The 21,379-nt window shown below is 43.2% G+C and overlaps 1 protein-coding gene across 3 annotated transcripts in view; it reads left to right on the forward strand.

Moving 5' to 3' along the window:
• The window catches only part of Eps8 (epidermal growth factor receptor pathway substrate 8), a 108,254-nt gene that overhangs the window by 70,617 nt on the left and 16,258 nt on the right, over positions 1-21,379 (forward strand). For all 3 annotated transcript variants that reach the window (XM_028780956.1, XM_028780958.1, XM_028780957.1), the window contains 8 exons: positions 29-155; positions 2,558-2,646; positions 3,005-3,079; positions 5,044-5,192; positions 7,999-8,179; positions 11,725-11,858; positions 16,714-16,822; positions 17,657-17,800. In XM_028780956.1, coding sequence (XP_028636789.1) covers positions 29-155; positions 2,558-2,646; positions 3,005-3,079; positions 5,044-5,192; positions 7,999-8,179; positions 11,725-11,858; positions 16,714-16,822; positions 17,657-17,800 — 1,008 coding nt within the window. The remainder of the gene's footprint in view (positions 1-28; positions 156-2,557; positions 2,647-3,004; positions 3,080-5,043; positions 5,193-7,998; positions 8,180-11,724; positions 11,859-16,713; positions 16,823-17,656; positions 17,801-21,379) is intronic.

A 21,379-nucleotide genomic window follows, 5' to 3' on the forward strand; every position in this document is an offset into this window, starting at 1 on the left:
TATCTTGTTCTGTTATTTCTCATTCCAGCAAATCTTAAACCATATTTTGGATGACATTGAGTTTTTTATCACAAAGCTCCAAAAAGCAGCTGAAGCATTTTCTGAGCTTTCTAAAAGGAAGAAAAGCAAGAAAAGTAAAAGGAAAGGACCTGGAGGTGAGTGAGCAGGCCGGCGGGTGAGTGGGCGAGCTGCCAGGTGGGAGGGCAGGCAGGAGGGCAGGCTGACAAGCCGGCAAGCAGGCAAGTGGGGGAGCGGGCTTCCCCAGTCTAAGGCTGTCAGACTCCAAACAAGTGGGTGTCCCCAGTCTAAGGCTGTCGGACTCACGGTGAGTGGGCTTCCCCAGTCTAAAGGCGTTAGACTTATGCAGTGAATGGACTTCCTTGCCCTAAGGCTCTCAGACCCCAAGTAAGTGGGCTTCCTTATTCAGGGTTATCAGACCCACAGTGAGTGGGGCCTTCCTTACTCTTGAGCTGTCAGACCAGAGGTGTAAGGTTCCTTACTCTTGTACTATGAGAACTTCAGGGCTGGATGAGCTTGGGTCCTGGGAAATGGTTACATTGCCCTGATCTTGGACCAAGGCCCTGTAGCTTCGGGCACCATTGAAAGTTCAAGTGGTGCGGGAAGAGTATGTTACAGGCTGGCTGTGCCTTTAAGTCTTGTGACTCTGAGATTAGGTGGTAGCCACCCGTCTGCAGTTTTTGCAAGTAGTTAAAAGTTAGTTTCTGCTCATAACACTCATCTTTTCCGTAGAGTTCTTTCATTGTAGATATGAAACCTTTTTTAACATTAAAACTTGACTTCTTTCATCCGAGTATTTTAAAATACCAGTGGATTTGAATCTGTTGTAAAACCCTCCAATTCTTCATTCACATTCATAGTTGCTCAGAAGCAATTCTGAAGCTCGGTGCTGAACTGCCAGCACTCGGAAAGCTGATGCAGGAGGATTATTCTTAGTTATATCAGACAACCTGGGATAGCAGACCTTATTTAAAAAAAATAATACTAAATGAAAATCAATGGCTTTGGATGTGTAAAAGTATAAATGTCAGGGTCGTTTATGTTTCCTCTGGCAAATGACACAATTGAATATATAAAAGAATAGGTCAGGTCTTGTCCATTACAGCTGACTTCAAATCTTGCTGTAGTTCCTGTCTGTATAGTGAGAGTGTACGGCCTTCAGTGTTGTCCTGGGCGTAGACACTTAGATGTTCCTCTCCTCCACTCGTTCTGAATGAGGTGTTCTGTGGTGTTTCAAGCCCTCTCTTCCATTTGTTTCATGGCCTATGCTTTCCTCCCGGTTATCAATGCTCGGAACCAAAACCTCTCTGGTTTCCTACTTTCCCAATGTCATCTGTACACATTTTTTCCATTCTCATAATTGGCATCTAGTTGGAAACTGTCATCACTCTTAACCCAGCTTGAAAGCAGTTTTCAACCCCCTAGTCTTCTGTACTGTAAGGAGAACCAGTCAATCAATCAGTCAGTCAATCAGTTAATCGATCAACCAACCTTTGAGAGAGGGTCTCACACAGCTGGTCTCAAAGTTGCTATAAAGCCAAGGATGACCTTGGACTCCTGGTCCTTCTGGGTCCACTTGTTGTGGGGTTACAGGTATGCCACAGCCAACAGGATAGCCTTCATAGTGTTCTAAGTTGGAGTCCTCAGACTTCTGCCGTGAAGTGCATGTCCTTCTGTGGACTACTGATTGAAATGTCACTTCTTACCTTGACATTCAAGGTCACCCACAAACTAAACAATGTCCCCTCTCCAATCACACATTTCTCTGGATTTATATTTCGTGTTTTGTGTACACCCAATTTCTCTGTTACTCCATGTGTTCTTTTAATCTTAGCTTGTTATTTCCACAAACTGGAGGGAGGTGGACAGAGCTTTTCAAATCCTTTTAAAAGTTACTTGGTGCATGCCTTTCATTCCAGCATGCAAGGCAGAGGCAGGCTGCTCTCTGTGGGTTTGAGAGCAATCTGGTCTATAGAGAAAATTCCAGGAGAGCAGGAAAAATATCTCTCTCTCTCTCTCTCTCTCTCTCTCTCTCTCTCCCTCTCCCTCTCCCTCTCCCTCTCCCTCCCTCCCTCCCTCCCCCCCCACAACAAGTTCCCTGAAAAAACTTTGATTTTTTTTATGTCCCCCATTTCCCAAGCAGTATACTCTCCTGTCGTAGTGCTTAAATGTGACACCTGTTACACTTCTGATTCATTTCCTCGGTTATTTTTCAGGGTCATTAAAAGAAGGGCTTGTCACTTACTCAGTTTTATAGTCTTTATAATGATCTCAAGAAGTCCTGGAACATATGAAGACTTCACGTCATATTTGTAGAATTGACTGAGTCACTGGGAGTGCCAAAGAGTAGAGGAGTCCATTCAAACTTAGGATCTTCTTAATTTATTGAAATAAGAGATGTTGTAGAGTGAAGGCCTCTATCTGGCATAATCTTCCAGCTGTGGATGCATATGTAGTTTTTTCCCTCATTTAGTAAACTTCCTTGTGAATCTGTTCTCACCTGTTCCCTGCTCTTTTTTTTTTTTTTTAATGTTATTAGAGGGTGTTTTAACACTGAGGGCAAAACCGCCACCTCCTGATGAATTTATTGACTGTTTCCAGAAGTTTAAACACGGATTCAACCTTCTGGTAGGTGCACTTCATTGTTATATAATAGGACAAACAGAGGATCAAAGTCTAGCCAAATGTTCCTAAAATTCAATTAAGAGATACAGTTGTCCCTGTAGACTTGTGGGTGTATGCTTTGACTGGCCTTACATGAAAACATCAGATTGAAAGCCATGCACGTCAAAGAGACGTGGCTAAAAAGCAATGCCCGTATTTCTTGGCTCTCTCTTCCCTTCATTCACCCCATGCTGATGGGGCCCCTCTAAGGAGAAGTGTTAGGAAAGAAGTCTCCATCCGTGTCTGCATCGGACTGTTCTTTGAGTATCTACCCTTGGGGTGATTGCCTTGTGGTAACGTATTTGTTTTCTTTCTGTCACAGGCCAAGCTGAAGTCCCATATCCAGAACCCGAGTGCTTCCGATCTGGTTCATTTTTTGTTTACTCCACTAAATATGGTGAGCATATTTATGAATGAAACAAAGCAATCATTCTCAGTGTCTTCCATCCAAGGGTCTGAATAACTTAAGTGTGTTTCTTAGACTACCTTACATAGGTCCTGTTTCTCTTAGCATGTGTGCAGACTCTGTGAACGTGAAGTTTTGAGAGTTTAAAAGGACGCATACCTCACTTATGACTGGGGACGTGGCACACACATGTGCCCATTAGAATAGCACTTTATCCAGAGCTAATAGACAATGTTGGGTGTTTGGCTTGCAAGTTTCTCCTCTCCAAGTTCATCGTGCCACATGGCTGTGGTGCATTGGCGTGTGTCCATGTCTGATGAGTTTCTTCACAGGAAATTATGGCCTGTAATACCCCTCTGCCAACCCAAAGGCACAGTGTTCTAATTCTTCACTCCTGGAGTCATCTCTGAATGTTTCTTGTGAAGGCTTGTAAGACTGCAAGTTAAAGGTTCAGTGCCGAAGCTGAGCATGGTAATGCATGTGTCTGATGGACTGGTGAGCTCCAGGCTAGCCTGAGTTACATGGGAAGACCTTGTTTCAGAAATCTAAAAACAGCGAGCCAAGAAAGAATTGAGCCTGCCGTGTTGGCTCACACTGGTACTTCCAGCACAGGAACCCTAGCCCTAACCCTGAGCCTGAGGCAAGAGGATTGCTGTGAATTTGAGGACAGAGCAGGCCCCATGAAAAGTAGAAGATAGGTGGAGATTGCAAAGAGAGAACTTGTCTAAAAATCCAAAAGCACAAAAGAAAACAAACAATAGTGCATGCTGTTGTATTTGCAGAAAGCACAAAGCACAAAGCTTTTGAACCCCACCTTTTCATCTCAGTTTTCTTCTCAGATTCCCCAAATATCTTTCCTGCAATTTAAAGTCAGTCTCATCGAGGAAAATCGGAAAATAAGCTTTATGGTGTCATGTAGTGTGTCAGTACTATGTACAGACTGAGGACAGGAGGTCTCAGGCAAGCCCTGTTTTGGAATCATGCTGGCATTAGGATTCCCAAAAGATGTAGCGCCTGAGTTGGATTCTGGTGATGGAGGAAGGGTCTTGAGGGGAAGTAGAAAATCCTGTGTTTACAGAGGCACAAAAGAGCATGGCCTCCTCAGAGCCCCTGACCTAGAGATGGCTCAGTCTAGAGCCATTCAAAAGAACCAAACAAACTCCTTCCTACAACACATCTCTGAGGAGGCCAGATTCTAACAAAGTATCTAGCCTGTCTGGTACTAGATAACGAGCCTTCCTCAGCCAGGACATGGCTCCTGAGAGGCGAATGTGGAGCGTGGTTCTACACAGGCTTGCCATTGTTCTACTTATCAAAGTGTGCACCTGTTTCCCGTTGACCATTAAATTGTCCACATCAAATCAGGGAAAGATACTAGAATTGAAATCTGGGGAGTAGGGATACCACTTATCATTGTTCCTTCTCCTCTGCCCCTCCCCTCCCTTCTGCTTTCCTTCCCCTCTCTTCTCCCTTCCCTCTCTTCTCTTGTCCCTCTCCTCTCCCTCACATCTTGTCCCTCCCTCCCCTGATCTGAACTGCTGACCGAAGGCTTCTTTCCTTCACCTCCAATAGTGCTCATTTTAGACCCACAGTTTTCAATGTTGACATAATAGATTTGCCATTTGTAACTGGTATTTTTAAAATAACAAATGGTTACATCAGCGAATAAGGGGTCTCTGCACTGTCCTTAGTATTTTGCTGGGAAAGTAATCAATGCCTGTAGCCAGTATGAAGGTGCTAGGATGTCCTTAAAACTATTAACTTTATGTATTAATGTACCCTCAGTCTGGATAAGTCAGTTTGAGAAACTGTTTTCTCTCTATAATATGTTATACATAAAATTTTAATGTAAACATATGAAAACAGCGCTTCATTTCGGAATTAATTTTTGTGTATAGATTTTAGAAGTGTACAAGGGGTCATTGTCTTGCTAAAAACATTTGTTCTCCACTCAGGTGGTCCAGGCAACAGGTGGCCCCGAACTGGCCATTTCGGTACTCAGCCCACTGTTGACGAAAGACACAGTTGATTTCTTAAATTATACAGTCACTCCAGAGGAACGGCAGCTGTGGATGTCACTGGGAGAGGCTTGGATGAAAGTGAGGTAAGTACAGGAGCGGCTCAGCAGTCAGTACCTGGGATGCTCCGAGCACTCGCTCTGTTGCACTGAACAGTAAGACGCTTAGGCAAGATTCTGCTTTCTAAAGAGCTATGTGTTAAGGAATGAAGAAGCCGATATCGCTGAAAAGCTTAGAGTCAAGTTGGGCCAGCAAGATGGCTCAGCAGGTGAAGGTGCTTGCTGCCGAGCCTGACAACCAGAGTTTCATCCCTGAGACCCACATGGTAGAAGGAAAGAACTGACTCCATATAGTTGTGCTATGATCTCCAGATGCACACCATGGCATATATAACCCACTCCCCACCCCCGAATACACACATGAGTTGACTAAATACATATAATTTTAAAAATTAAAAGCATGATGCCAATTAAATATATGGTATACAGAAGAAAGGAATGGGACAGAAGCAGAGTGAAGAGAGGTGGACACACAAACACACACATACACACACACACACACACACACACACACACACGTTCAAGCATACAGTGTATGCTCTGCGCTCTCCATGCATTTTATAGAGATAGGTTGATATTTCTGTTTCACAGATGAAGAAATAAGGCTCAACAAGGTCAACTCATTGACCTAAAGTCACACAATATCTTAAGTGACAGAGCTCTGGGGTCAGGATTCATAATCCCTTCCCTCCGTGGCCTTTCAGTGGGATGTGTAGAGTGTCAGTAAATACTGGGCAGTTCACAGAGAAGCAGAAATGGAGGCAAGCCGCAGTAAGAGTTCAGAGCTGAGGGAGGAGGGAGGGACTTTGGGTAGTCGGTGTGTGGAGAAAGGCTGGAAGAGGAATGGTGTGGAAAAGGAGGCATCCAGAGCGAAGCAGGGTTGGCTGAGAAGTCTTCGCAGCAGGTTAAGCGGATTCTGAAGGTGGTGGAGAATGACAAGTGTAGGTTCTGCTCCCCCACCCTTCTTTTTGTCTCTAACTTTGAGTCATGTTTTTGCTAAGGAGACCCTGCAACTGTTTTCAGAGATCAGTCTGCTAGTTAGGTCCACCATAGCCAAGGGCAAAAGTAGCTATGAATGGTCTAGCATGGGCTCCTTAGTAATCAGCCCTCTCTGGGGTAAGAACCATCGCCCACTGGAAAAAAAGATGTGTGGCTAAATTAAAAATCATCGTTTGTCAGTAAAGTTTGTCCATGTGATAACCTTTCATCGTACTTTATTTGACTAAACCTTTTTCTTTTCCTGCAAATCATTCAGTGTCGTGACCAGTTACCAATTAATCTCTGGAAGTTTGTCCTTGTTCTCCTGGAGGGCTAATCTAAAAGATATGGACCAATTTATAACACATTTTTGCTTTTATTGAGATACACACAAGGCAGTCCCACTTAACTTCCTGGCCTTTGGCTACTGTATATATTGGAATACAATTTGTACTCTAAAATTCCTTAAAGTGGTACATACTATTTTTCATGTTGTAAATACTATTTGTGTTTATTTGCATACTGATTTATAATATCTGTGGACCACTAGATCATATTCTATATTTTATTATGGTATTTAGATCTTCTTTAAAAGATTTATTAGGTTTTATTTTATGTTTACATGTGAGTGCCTGCATGTATGTATATGTATGGCATGCTTACCTGGTACTCAAAGAGGCCAGGAAAAGGTACAGAATTCCCTGGACCTGAAGTCCCATGTGGGTGTCAGGAACTAAGCCTGGGTCTTCTGGAAGAACAGCCAGTGCTCTTAGCTTCTGAGCCACCTCTCTGGCTCCCATTTTATATCTCATGCTGTATTAAAGCGGTCTAGTACGTTTGTAAAATGTTAGATTTATGCTGGTTGTGATATTATGACAAGCCTGGGCTGGGTTTTTTTCTTTCCATAAGGCTCATTAAATCTGTCACATCTCAGAATACAAAAATTGCTTGGAGTGTATTCGGTGACTTTGTTTTGAGCCCTATCACAAAATCAGAAAAATTAATGATGGTTTAAATAGCTGTATCAAAAAGAAATATATAGTTAGTGTTTAACACGCGGCCTCGGTCACTTCAGATCCGTATCACGGCTGTTAGGTAATGAATGTGGGATTGAAAAGTACACAAAAGCGAAAAGAATCAAGAAAGCAACCAAACAGTTTGAATAAAGGGCCTCATTTCCTCAGAGCAGACCCAACCCATCAGAGTAAGTCAGCCGTGGAAAGTGTGGCCAAGAGCACAGTGGGAAGCAGAGCTGTAATCTCTGCAGCAGCCACTTCTGTGACTTGAGATGGACAGAGAGCTTGTGTGAACCGGTTTCTCAAGGGCATTGGCTTATGAGCGGATGTTGATTGTGACCACGGATTAGTTGATGTTTCTTACTGACAGTGAGGCTGGTACATTTAATTTGTAAAATCGGTCATCTGCTTCATTTTAGGATAGTTTTGCAGCTTTGAGAAAACCATGTACCTTCATAACAGTCTTGGATGTTTCTGTTTTCAAAGATTCCCACCCTGGCTTAATGCTTGAAGGGACTGAGGGAGAGGTGAACACTGGAAAGTTCTTTAGATGCGGCTAAGTCCCAAACTTTAAATACTCAACTGCCTTTCTATTCTTATGAACAAATGTTAAGCATCCTACACCCATGCTGAGCATCAGAGTTCAGGGAAAGTGAAGGCAACATAGAGAAACGTGGAAGCTGTGGTCATACTGCTGGGTAAAATCTCTTCTGGTTTGTTTGGACCACTGGCATTAATGGGTTTTCTTTCCTTTCCTGAGAAACAGAGTTGCTTTGTGCAGAGAGAACTGTTGACTGAGAACACATTATTTAACATATAAACCCGATGTCCTCCTACAGAGCAGAGTGGCCGAAAGAACAGTTCATCCCACCTTATGTGCCGAGGTTCCGCAGCGGCTGGGAGCCCCCGATGCTCAACTTCATGGGCGCGCCCACAGAGCAAGACATGTATCAGCTGGCTGAGTCCGTGGCCAACGCAGAACACCAACGCAAACAGGACAGCAAGAGGCTGTCCACAGAGGTCAGGATCCATCATGTCTGGTCTCTGTGGAAGCTGTAATAGTGGGGGTCAGCACTCGCTGAAGAACATTCTAGAACCAGTGACTAGATGTTACCTCCTTCCGCCATCCAGAGTTATCTCTCCTTCTTCCTTGTGTTTGTGACTGTTGGTGGGACGCCTCTATTCCCCTACCCCAGCCGAGTCACTCTCTGTCCTGTCCTGTTCCTCAGGCCACCCTGTCCCTTTTCTCTTGTCAGGAGCTTGCCCACAGGCACTGTTGACTCTCACATCTTGAGACTCTCAAGGCAGTTCCCTGAACCTAGATCCTGTTGATTCTAAGCAACTTTTTCATGATACCTTGATCTCTCCCTCCTCCTTCATCTTCCTGTCTCCCCTCCTTCCCTCCTTCTCTTCCTTCCACTATCATCCCCTCCCCTAACCCTACTGCTCTCTCCCTCTCTGCCACCTTCCTCTCTCTCTCCCTGATACTGTAGCTACTGCTTCCGCTCTCCTTCTGCTCTAATCTTCTGAAGCATATAGAGGAACCACCATTTTGTGGACTTCCATCTTTTGACAAATGACCACAAATGCATTGTGCCTGCACAAGGTCATACCGTGGCTTTTGCCTTTCAGTTATTGATTAAGATTTAGCATATAACCCTGTCTGCAGAGCAAATGAGAGGAGTGAGATTGGGCATGCTATCATGTGGATTAAAATGACCTTTTTTGTGTGTGTTTTTGGCCCCATTGGAAAGGAAAATTCAACAGCGTTTAAAACTGAGCAAATTACGAATGGCATGCCCAGGACTCATGTGACCACATGGGTGAAGACTAGCATAAAAACGCAGCAGTGGATAGCGGCTTGAAACTTCCAAAGTCCGGGCCATTCGTTCTCCTTTTAAAAAGTGTCTGATGAGCAGATTTGTAATGTGCAGGCACAATAGGAGGAAAAGCATTAGCAAACCGCAGCACAGTGTGCCTCTGACCACTTTTAAGGAGAAACATACATACAAGTTAAATTGCTTAAACTTGTTCCCCTGGACAAATTTGTTCTTTGGATGGTGATGCTATGTAGGAAATGTACTGTGCTCTGTGGGCTGGAGAGACAGCTCAGCACACACAGTGTATGTGTAAGCAGGAGGACCTGTCTCCCACCCAGCTCCTGTCACCCAGCCCTCACGATAAAATCAGGTATGGTGGTATGCACCTGGAATCCTGGAGCTGGGGAAGCGGAGGCAGGAGGATCCCTGGAGCTCACCAGCCAGCTAGTCAGTAAGGTTCTCGTTCAGAGGACAACTCTTTTAAAAAAAAGGTAGGAGCAAATAAAGGAAGGCCTTGATGTCAGCCTTAACACACATACACATATGTGTGCACTCACGACACACACACAGATTCTCATACACTCATACACGCGGTCCTCACAAACACAGATTCTTCTCTAAAAGGCAATGCATAACTTCTAAACTAAAACTGACCTACTTGTTTGAAGTCCTCTTTCTGTGAATGTGACTGTTTTCCCTCTGGCAGCCCCAAAAGGAAGACTAGACTTCACACCTGGCCTTTCCTCTAAATGTCTGAGGACGGTGACCTCACACTGGCTGAGTTGCATATGTCCCTGCCTGCGTTTGGTAGTTCAGACCTCATGACTGTGAATTTTCCTTCCATTTAGAAAACAGCCATACTAGGGAAGAGACTGATGCATACACACAGGAAATGGTTGTTCATTTGGTGTTGCCATAGTTACTTACAGCTGTTTTCAAGTCATAAAACTGTCCATCCTGTGGGCTTTATCTCATGGTAGAAAATGTGCCACTTAATAATGTGTGCCTTGGAAATTCACACCTTTGTGAGTTCTTTCACAGTGCTGTTTAAAGAGGGTATGGGATGTGTGTTCTAGGCTGTGAGTGCCTACACATGTCTACTCTGAACACGTAATTTTAAAAGAATTATTGAGGGTCCTCCCTTGTCTCGAGCTGTCATTTTCCTGCTGTAAAGAATTTCACACTTTATGATTTAAGTGCCCATTCTGAGGCTTACAGGAATGGCACATAGGATGCTTGCCAGGCTGAGATCTTGAGTGAACAGCACAGATGATGGTGACTTTGAACGCGTGAGAAGCGTGATCATTGTGGGGAGAGAGACTTTACTATCTTTTATTGCTACTAGAATAAATGCACTTGCAGTGTGTCTCGTGCAAATTCAGGATCTGGTGCTTTTGTTTGTAACTGAAAGGCGTAGGTGATGATGAACCGATGAGTGTGGAGGACGCTATCAACTTCCCTGCCTCCTCTGACCCTGCAGCAACCTCAGTGAGGCTGTGTGGTCACAGCTTAGTCACTCTCCTTCCTTGTCTCCTCCCCCTTGGCATGTCCAGTCATTCTCAGGACCTGTGATTTCCTCCTGGCCAGGAGCTGTTCTGTCTAAGAAATAGGCAAAAGGTGGAGATGCCTCTTGCTCTTTCTGACCCCGGTTGCTCAAGACTTTGATTTTTTAAAATTACCTAACTGAATTCTGTATCCCTGCTGGCTCTCTGGGGAAGGGTTAGTGTAATCAACTGATCCTAGGTGTTTAAATGGCTGCTAAATATCTGTGTATGTTTGTTTGTGAGGATCTGCTCCCACATGTGTATTCCAGGTGGGTATCTAATTGTGGATTATGATATACACCCTGGCCCACTGGAGACATTGCCTGTGGATGAAGTCAGCCTCATTCCTACCAGCCTTTTTGTTAGAGTTCACTGTTGTACTAGTCAGCTTAGATGCTTCTCAAACCTTCCCAGGTTCAGATAGGTTGTCCCAGAGAACCCATAAATAATGGAAACTCCAGGAAATTCTCCTGCCTCAGCATCCATCACACTCTCTCACATTATTTTTAACCTACAGAAGCCATGTGAAAGCTGGAAGTGAACTTTTTGGTTGTTTTCCATCTGAACATATGTCCCCCATGCCTTTAAAGTCACCATGCTCAAAGGTCACGGGCTTCAAGTCTCCCTTGGGAGTAGCCAATAGATCATAATTGTGTCAACCACAAGATAAAAACTGATTACAGAATTATCTTCTCCTGGAGTCTTGACTAACAAGGTCAAAGTTTTTTGTGTGTATCTGTTTCCTGTTATAGTGATAACAGTACAGCCATTTGTAACAATTTTACAACAGTGTTTGGGGGTACTTTTTTAAATGAAAAAAAAAGTCAAGTGATATGATTCCATTGTAATAGAAAAGAAAGAGTTTTCGTGTGATACTAGCTTCATAGGACTGTTTAAATGTGTTCTAAAACGGGGAGCAAAGGTTAAAGTCATCTTCTAATTCTATTATTCAGTGTTTAAAGTCTAATATCAAAAACATCTATCGTCGAAATTCCTCAGGAGAGAACTTCCTGATTTTATATTTAAGATTTTCAGAATTAAGATTTACCCTGTACACTAATAACAAAACCAGATCCCCCCTGTGTCAGCATAATAGCTCAATGAGCAGTCCTGTGACAGTTTAGGGCAGGGTTCTGGTTGACTGACAGGGGACTCATGCCAGCAGCACCTGGTGACACCCCGATGTGCTTCTGTCTTCCAGCATTCCAATGTGTCCGACTGTCCTCCAGCTGATGGATATACGTTCAGTAACAGCATGTACCACAGAGGACCACACGTGGACCAAGGGGAGGCTGCCATGCCTTTCAAATCAACTCCTAATCGTCATGTAGATAGGTAACACTCGACAGACGCCATGTGGGGCACTCTGGGTAGCTGAGGGTGATTCGGGCTAACAGGAATGGGGGCGGGGTGACGGGGGAATGGAGTAGGGGGAAAGGGTGGGAATTGCTTTGTTTTACTTAAGCTTTTGTCTGTTCACAATTGGATAAGATTTCCATCATCCCTTATAGACCTGGTTTTGATAGGCAGGAGAGTCAGGACATCTAGTCTGTAATTCTCAGTGCCAGTCCCCCTGGGTGGCTTCTGCTATTTTAAAAGATACATCTGACGGTGGTCTGTACAGTAGGTGGAAGGAGCTGTCTTTGAACTTCGCTGGTTGTTCCATTAGTACCCACCAGAGAATCACTAAAGAGCTCCTCTAGGCTGTGGACACTAGTCAGTGAGCAAAGTGCTTGCTACCCAGGCATGAAGGCCCAAGTTCTGATCCCAGAACTCATATTAGCACGTGTCTGTAAGCACAGAGCTCCTTCAGTGACATAGGAGCTAGAGACAGGAGGGTCCCTTGAAGTCAGAAGGCCAGCTATCCTGGTATGCAGTGAGGGACAAGAGACCCTAGCTCAAGCAAGGTGGAAGTGACAGACTAAGCTCTGCACCTGTGCTGTGGCTGTCACTCACCCACACAGTCCCATGACAGAGTCTCCTCAAAGAGTTTCCCAGCTCAGTAACCTAGAAAAGAAACAATTTCTGCCTTTTCTGCATTAGCAAAAACTAAAAACAAAATATAGAACCTAAATATAACCCCTCTTGTAGACAGAATGTTAGAATCATTAGAATAAGCCAGGTGTGGCAGCATTTGCCTGTAATCCCAGTGCTTGGCTTGACTGAGGAGTGACGTGATGAGTTCAAGGCTACATAGAGTATTATTGGCTAGCCTGGTCTATGGTGTGGGATTCTTTCTATCTCAGACTCTCTCTCTCTCTCTCTTTCTCTCTCTCTCTCTCTCTCTCTCTCTCTCTCTCTCTCTCTCTCTCTCTCTCTCTTTCTCTGTGTGTGTGTGTATGTGTGTGAGTGTGAATGTGTGTTTGCACTAGATACAATTAACTGTTTAAATAGAGACAGTATAGGGGATGCATATTCACTTAAGATGGAAGGTGTCCCAGCATGCATTTCTTCCTCCATAAGGAGCTTCAATGTGTTATTTTCCTTTAGAATCTGAGGTACGGCTGGGATGTAGTCCAGTCTGTTTATTGCTTTGCTCACCCAGCATGCATAAGGTCCTGGATTTAATCCTCAGCACCACAGAAAACCACCATGGGTACACGCCTGTAACTCAAGCACTTGGAGGTGGGTCAGGAGGGTCAGAAGTTCAAGGCCAACCTAGGATGTGTCTGAAAAATGGTAGTGGGAGCTTTGTTAAGGACAGCAAAGGGCGGTTCCCGGACGTTAGATAGTGTCACTCCTCTAAGTGTACCACAACATATTAAATTGAGTTCAAAGAAAAGTCAGCAGTGAATAATGGATTTTGAAATTACCAACATATAAACAAGTCTTAATTACTTAAAAAAAGATTAGTGCATGTGGAGGTGGCTCAGGGGATAAAGCACTTGCCCTGCAAGTGGGCAGAAGAGAGCTCAAATGCTTAGAACCCATATAAAACCTGGGCAGACATGGAGGCTGCTTATGTCTCCAGCATCTGGGAGAGAGAGACAGGGAATCACCTGGGCAAGCTAGAACTGATGAGCTCTGAGTTCAGGGAGAGGCTCTCCTGCAATATGTACAGTGGGAAATGATAAAGGAAGATGCTAGACATCAGTTTCCATAAGCATGTACACACGTGTGCTTAGCCTTCCATGTACACATGCACTGTGCTCCCTCAGTGGTCAGTAAGTACAGATTTGGTGGATTGAATGGCTGAATGACTGCGTCCGACACTGCAGTCCCCACAGTCTGTAAGGCAGAATATTACCCATGATTTAGTCTCTGCCATTGACTGTGGGAGTGTGACTCAGTGTCTTTTAAAAGCTCGTCTTGTTCCGTGTGAGCATTGTGGGCTCTTGGGGGCCTGAGTCTTTGATGTATTCACTCAACCACATCTTTCAAGATTGACTCAGAAAGGTAAAGTAACACCGTAATGAAATGCAGTGCAGATTTAGATATCTACAACAGAGACAAGAATTCTATGAACTTTAAGGACTAGCATTATGGTCAAATTATGTTGAGCTAATTATGATTGAATTCCAAATATGCCTTTGAGTATGGCCCTGAGTTCAAGGCTGGTCTGGGATACACGGTGAGTTCCAGACCAGCCGTGGTTACATAAGGAGATCTTGCCTCAAAAGCAAAATTAAAAACATAACAAAACCACTGAGCAGAGGCAGAGGCAGCGGGAATTTCAGGGTTTCCCTGCCTAACCAGTCACACCAGCTTAGCAGTCAGCCACAGCTTTTCAAAGGCAGACAAGCTCGCCTTGTGGCATGATGGGCGATTTGGCCAAATAATAGATAGTCACCTGCTACCTTTCTTGGATATAGAAACAATTGCATTTAATCATAAGTAATTCAGGACCCTTGTGTGAATCACAGCAGATCAGCATTTTCCGATGGCTTTTGCAATAATGACATATTTTCTTTACAACATGGAACATCAGTGATTCTAGCCATGGCCATCCATCCCAGGTTATAGTGATCCCAGCTGAGTAGTGGTATCAGGATAGCCCAGTCAATGACTCTCTGCAAGTTCTTTACCTGGTCTATTGCGACCCCTCTGCAGCTGCCATCATCCTGTATGCACTGCTGTGTTTGGCTAGAGCTTGTTAGTGAACTGATTCAGGTAGACCCAGATAGTTGCAAGAAGTTTCCTGTTCTTAGAATACAATCTACTCTCCTTATCTGTGCTGGTTCTTCTACAGATTATAGAAGAGAGAAACAGGGAAAAGAAAAGAGAAAGAGTGGAAATTACTATTTTTCTAACTTTTGGGGTGGGTGGATTTCTTTAACACCCCAATTAGAATCTTAGTATAGTGTAAATATATAAGCTAGCTAGCAGCAGAACTATCACAGTAGAAGAAGGAATGTAAAATCTAGAACTTAACAGGCTTTAAACTAGGATTATTCATAACATATTAATAACATAAGTCAGGTGTTGTCGTTCATACCTGTAATCTCAGCATTCAGGAATCTGAGGCAAGAAGGTCCTGATGAGTTTTAGACACTTCTGGGATATGTAGTGAGTTCTACACCACCCTGTACTAGAGTTTGAGACCTTATCATAAAAACCAAACCAAAAATGTATAATGATTAGTGGCTATAATTTTATTTTTACTTAATATGCTGAAAATGGTTGGTAGTCTGTACACCTCAATTTTTTTATCTTTTCATTATTTATTTATATATTTTTTAATTTTTAAAATTTTATTTATTTATTTTTATTTATTTTTATTTTTTATTTAAAAAAAATTTTTTTTTTTAGCCTGCACAACTTAAAATCTTCCTTTGTTCTAGTCATCGCGTCTGATGGAATGAGAGCCTGAGGGAGATTACAGACCTGTGAAAGGGTTAGCCTGTGAAAGGGTTAGCCTGTGAAAGGGTTAGCCTGTGAAAGGGTTAGCCTGTGAAAGGGTTAGCCTGTTTCTAATGCTGGCTTCTTCGAGCCCAGGAGTGACTTGCCATGCCAGCGGACCTGGATGGATGACTGTCTTTAATCTCAGTGTATTGGGTTTTTTCGTAGAGATTTGTGAGGGAATGTAGAAATGGGATTGGAGAATGTCGGGGAACAGGAGCACTAAGTCTTGGTGTTATCATTTTACTGTTGAACCATTGTGCCAGAGATGCTGGAAATAAGGATACTGTTTAATGCTTGACATTTTATCCTGTAGTGTAAAAATAAGTAATATCAAATACATTGTTGAATCTGCTAATGCTGATTATTAGAAGTGGCATTTGGTTTTTAAAGAAAATATCTTTTTTTAAAAAAATAGGGCCCATACATCAGTGATTATAATTTTAAAATCTTATAGTGAGTTAGAAACTGTGTTTTCTTCTTTGCTTGAGAAGGTTGCTGGCTGTACACTTGATGGGTCCTTCTTTTGCACTTTTGATAACTGGGCAAGGTTCTTTTTTTTAATGGTCCCCAGACATAATTTTAATGTGTTAAGTTGGTTACAAAAGGTTGCTTGAGTAAGTAAAGTCAGCATGTAACTGAGGTTGTGCATTGGATGTTGTCCACAGTCTCCTTTGACTGCACACCTAGGTTTTGCTCCTTTCATGGTAGGGATGCTGACCACCGTCACTCTCGGCCGTGTGTTCTTTCTCCTTCTTTTTGAGATGGGGTCTCACATAGTATAGGCTGATCTCAAACTTGATATGTAGTTTTAGATGACATTGAACTCGTGATCTTCTTGCCTCAGCCTCTCACAGACTGGGATTCTAGGCATACAACACCATGTCTGACCATAATATGTATATTAGTAGACAGCTTACAGGTTTAGAGTATAGATTTGGCCCAGTACCCAGTAACCTTGGAATTTCACATCATTCATCTGAACAGTAGCTTGTTCTAAAAAACAAAACAAAACAAAACCCACGTATTTATTTATTCATGCATGCCCATCCCCCACTCCCATATGTGTACCGGATGGAGGTCAGGAGATACCAGATCCCCTGAAGCTGGAGTTACAGGTACTGGTTAGCCCCCAGTGTGGGGGCTGGGAATGGAACTCAAGCCGTCTGCAAGAGGGATGCCCTCTCTCAACTGCTGAGCCATCCCTCCAGCCCGTTTGTTCAGTCAGACTAACCTGCAATCTAAGAGTCCAGAGGCTTTCTGAGAGGGTTGGACTGGCCCTCATGTTACTTCTGCCCAGGCTTCAGAAGAGCTAGTAGAATGACAGAGAGTTCTTTCTTTCTTTTTATAGAAATTATGACTCGGGCAAAACACAACCCAAGAAATATGCCAAATCCAAGTACGACTTCGTGGCGAGGAACAGCAGCGAGCTCTCGGTTATGAAGGATGATGTCTTAGAGGTAACTGGTTCTCATGGGCTTCGTCCTCTAAGGAAGTCAGTTTGCTGAATTTTTTAACATGCATCTGAGCCCCCTGAAAGAGATGCTGAGGTCAAGAAAGTGTTTCTTTGTACACAGTACATAGTGGGAATCTGTATCTCTTTAGAAGTGTTAGCGACTTAGGTTAATTAACAGTGTTGCTCATTCAAGTAAGAGATACACAGGGCATTGTGGACAGGCAAGTGCTTTTCTTGGCTTGCCTCATTGTCTTTTCTTCTGAGATTTATTCATTTTGTAACCAAGGCTGGTTATAAACTCAGTGGAGATGAATCATGATAGTTTAACCAAAGAAAACATTTCCTCTTTGAGAACTCTTGCACAAATGTCACTAGTACTGCATTTGGTAACCACACTGAGGGTAGCGTTTCTTAGGTCATAGTACAGAGTTCATTTCTTGAATGTATACAATACATTTTGTTACAATATATTTTGTTAAAAAATAGCTTCCATATTTTCTCTTTCTATTTCACAAATGGAAACAATACAACTTTCCAGAATGGCCATTTTATTGCCCTCAAATGAGGCAGGGACATTCTGAGGACATAGTATATCTTTGCTGTGGATTTGTCCTAGGACTACTTATTTTATACAAATATCAATAATAATCAACAATACCTCTTAGTGTTATTGGTCAGAACTTCAGTCACTCACGTGCTTTTATTCAGTTCATTATCAAAAGTAAAAAAAAAAACAATTCTCAAATGAAAATTGAGAAATAAGAGTTGAACGTTGTCTGTGCATGTGTGTGGAGGTTTTCTTATAGCGGTCTCTTCTCTGTTCTTTGCATGTTGACAGATACTTGACGATCGAAGGCAATGGTGGAAAGTACGCAATTCCAGCGGAGACTCTGGGTTTGTGCCAAATAACATTCTGGATATCATGAGAACTCCGGAATCTGGAGTGGGGCGTGCTGATCCCCCATACACGCATACCATACAGGTAACTTGGATTCTGGACAAAAGTTAACTTCAACAGATTTCCACAAACAGAAGTTCCATGCCTTTTGTGTGTTAATCACTTTGATATTAAATTGGTTTTATTTTTGAGAGTGACTGAAAGGCCATGTGGAGACAATAGAGAGTGGTGCATGATTTTCTGATTTATTTTCTGAGGAAACTGTTAAAGTATCCAGCAATAAGTTACTGCTCTTAGGAATCCGTTTTTCCTCACCAATTTGAAGTAGTTCTGACAAATACAAATAGATATTTTGTTTTCTCTTTACCCATCGGTTGGCTCTAAGACCGCTGGGAAGGTAAACCCCCATCTTTAACAGCCTTTGCTGTCAGAGGCTGTTAAACGTTCAGTCTCTGGCCGGCCTCACTCAGCATGCCTTAGCCATCCATGAACACATGTTCAGGTGTTACACTGTTACTCCTTTATATTAAGGTCGGATGTATCTGTGATATAGAGGGGACAGGACAGCTTCTTCCTCTGATCCCTGAAGACTTCCAGAGGCTCACACACCACAGTTTCGGAATTTTAGTAGCCTGGTCAGCTCATCTGTTACGGCAGCTGCGTTTACTTGAGCTGGCTCTCTGGAGTGAGGTCGGGCAATAGGACTAGAATGGGTGGACTCTCCATGCACCACCTCTGAACCCCAAGTAGCTTTTTTTTTTCATGTCTTAGGGATGAAGTCCTAATTTTCAATGGTGAGAAAAATCACCATTCCTGGCTCCATTTTTATTGTGATTTCATTAGCATCACTGACTTACTGACTGCCTACCTGGACTCTACTGTGAAGCACTTCATTGTTGGCCAGGTCTAGGCTTGAATACAAGAAGGTGTCCAAGCCTTGGATGGAGTCCATTATCCCGGCTGTCACACTGAGTTATCTGAGCACTGGGAGCTCCTTGTGACTCTCAAGTGTAGACCCGTACCCCTTTCCCAGAGCGATTTGACCTTATTAGAAGCCCAGAGCCAACCAAACATTTGACATAAAGAATTCGTATCAGTGGGTGTGGAGTCACATACCCGTCATCCCAGCACTTGGCCGATAGAGGCAGGAGCATCAGGAATTCGATGTCATCTTGGCCTAACAAAGTAAATTCAAGACCAGCCTGGACTGTGTAAGGCTCTGCCTCAAAAGGAAAATAAAACATTGGTGGGTTTTTGTTTGTTTGTCCTGACATGACATATGTACTTACGTATGCCCATCATTTGTCATTAGCTTTTGATGCCAAAGAAGGAATTTGAATTATTCAAGGTATGATCTGCTGTGTTTCCCGTGGATTTTTGCAGTGATTTTTTTTCTGAACTTAATTTTCCATACCTCTTCCTTCCGATAAGCTCCTACTTCTGTAAGTGTGAGATGTGGTCTTCTGGTGTAAGGCTTCTCTCAGGAGGGTGAGCACCAATCCTCTGCTTTCTTTCTTGAACGTGTTTTTTTTTTTTTTTTTTATCTTATCCTTAACAGTGATGTCATATATACTTGAATGTGTGCCTAACATCCCAAGAGGGAGTATTTGCCCTCTGAGAAAGTAGGGATTTTTAAACATTCTAACTAATGACAAAGTGTAGCTGGTGCTGTTTATAAAGAATACCCTCCGGGCACATGGGCAAATAGATCCAGGAATTTCTAAATTTACACATTAAAAACAATTACTCAGATTGAATTTTGCTTGTCTGCATGATTCCTAGGAGCAGCTAGACTGAAAATAAGGGAACTTAATGAAGCTTACAAACAGTGTGTGTTCTGGGTCTCTGTCCTCATTGCAACTCCCTGAAAAGGAGTCTGACATCCACTCTTTACCTGCTTGCTAGTTGGTCTTGCCTTTTACTTCAGCTGTGACTACTGCCCCAAACTGTGTGTTGGCTTTCCTGTTTCAGACTTCCCTCTGGCTAAAGCCAACCCAAATGATTAGTACACACCACAGGCAAAAATAGAGCATGGAGAGAACACACACACACACATACACCATCTCTCTCTCTCTCTCTCTCTCTCTCTCTCTCTCTCTCTCTCTCTCTCTCTCTCTCTCCCCCTGATTCTTTTCTTTCACAGAACCTCATATTATGTTTTTGTCAACTTTTGACACAGCCAAGATTTTGTTTTTTTAAGTATTCAGAAGTTCCAGGAGTCTGTGTTGAAACTTTGTGTAAATAGAGCCTTGTGGTCGCTGTGGCGGATTGCATGTTCTGGCTGTTTCTCTTTTGAACGTTTCCACAGTCCCTATAGAAATGTGTTTAGAAGAGTGCTTGTGGGGGTGAGCTTTTTTCCTCCCTACCTCTCTGTCCTTTTCCTCCTTCCTGACCCCTTCCCCACCCCACTTCTCTGAATGTGTAGAATTTAGGGTGAGGACCTACCATTGAAAGGAATTGAAAACTCTCTACCTAGGATCAGTGGGCTGAACACACTAGAGGTCTCATAAGTTGTAATAAACAGCCTATCTACCATGATATCACTGCATCCTTACCTACCTGATGTGACATCACTGTGTCCTTACCTTTCTGCCATGACACTACTGTGTCCTTACCTATCTGTCATGGTATCACTGCATTCTTACCTACCTGATATGACATCACTGCATCCTTACTTACCTGCCATGACATCATTGTGTCTTTGCCTACTTGCTGTGACATCACTGTGTCCTTACCTACATGACATGACATCACTCTGGCCTTACCTACCTGCTATGACACCACTGTGTCCTTACCTACCTGCCCTGACATCATGGCTTCTCGCAAGGAATTCCTATCCTTAATGAACTTGTAGTAGTTCTGAAAAGACAAATGCAGTAGGAAAGTAAACCCCTCAGAAAAATCCCCATAAACTACCTATCTCTACAACAGCACCACAGAGACCTGATCTCAGAACACCTCTCCCATTTACCGTGTGCTGAGAACAGTCACCGTGCAGTTGTTTTTAGAATGGCTCTTTTTTTTTTGCCAAAGAATGTGTCCATTTCTTGCATTTTCTATGTCCCTTTTTAATACTTTAGGAAAACTGTGCACATTACATAATAGACTGGCGATGTGGGTGTTTTGCGAGTGGCAAACCCCAGGCTTGGATGTGTACTGCTCTTCTCCCTCGCAGTGCTTTTTAAATGGCCATGGTTTTGGTTCTCATTTTCATCCCCTTCCCTTTCTGGTCTTGAAGGATTCTGGGAGCAGTCTCTGGTGGAGGCTCAAGGACAGCTCTTGCCCATTGCTGCACACCTTTTGTCTGGGTCTGTTCTGGCCACAGGGGTCCTCACGCCTGGAGCAGCACAGACTAGGTGTTGAGTTCTCACTCCAATTCCCTGTGGTTTTTTTCCATAATCCTCACATTTGAAGTGATTTTAGCGGCTCCTCAAAGGCAGAGTCCCACCTGTGTGCCTCGCCATGGCTTTGCCAGGAGTTTAAAAATAAAAGAGGAAGAGATGAGATGGAGAGTTTACAAAAGTGTTTGTGTGTATGTGTTTGTGATGTGTGTGTGTAGGCAAGTGTGTCTGTTGTGCCTATGTGTATGTGTTTGTGAGTATGTGTGTGTTTGTGATGTGTGTGTGTTTGTGCATGTGAGTGTGTGTAGGCAAGTGTGTCTGT

Source organism: Grammomys surdaster, unplaced genomic scaffold (genome assembly GCF_004785775.1).
Source record: "Grammomys surdaster isolate TR1022 unplaced genomic scaffold, NIH_TR_1.0 373, whole genome shotgun sequence".
NCBI lineage: Eukaryota > Metazoa > Chordata > Mammalia > Rodentia > Muridae > Grammomys > Grammomys surdaster.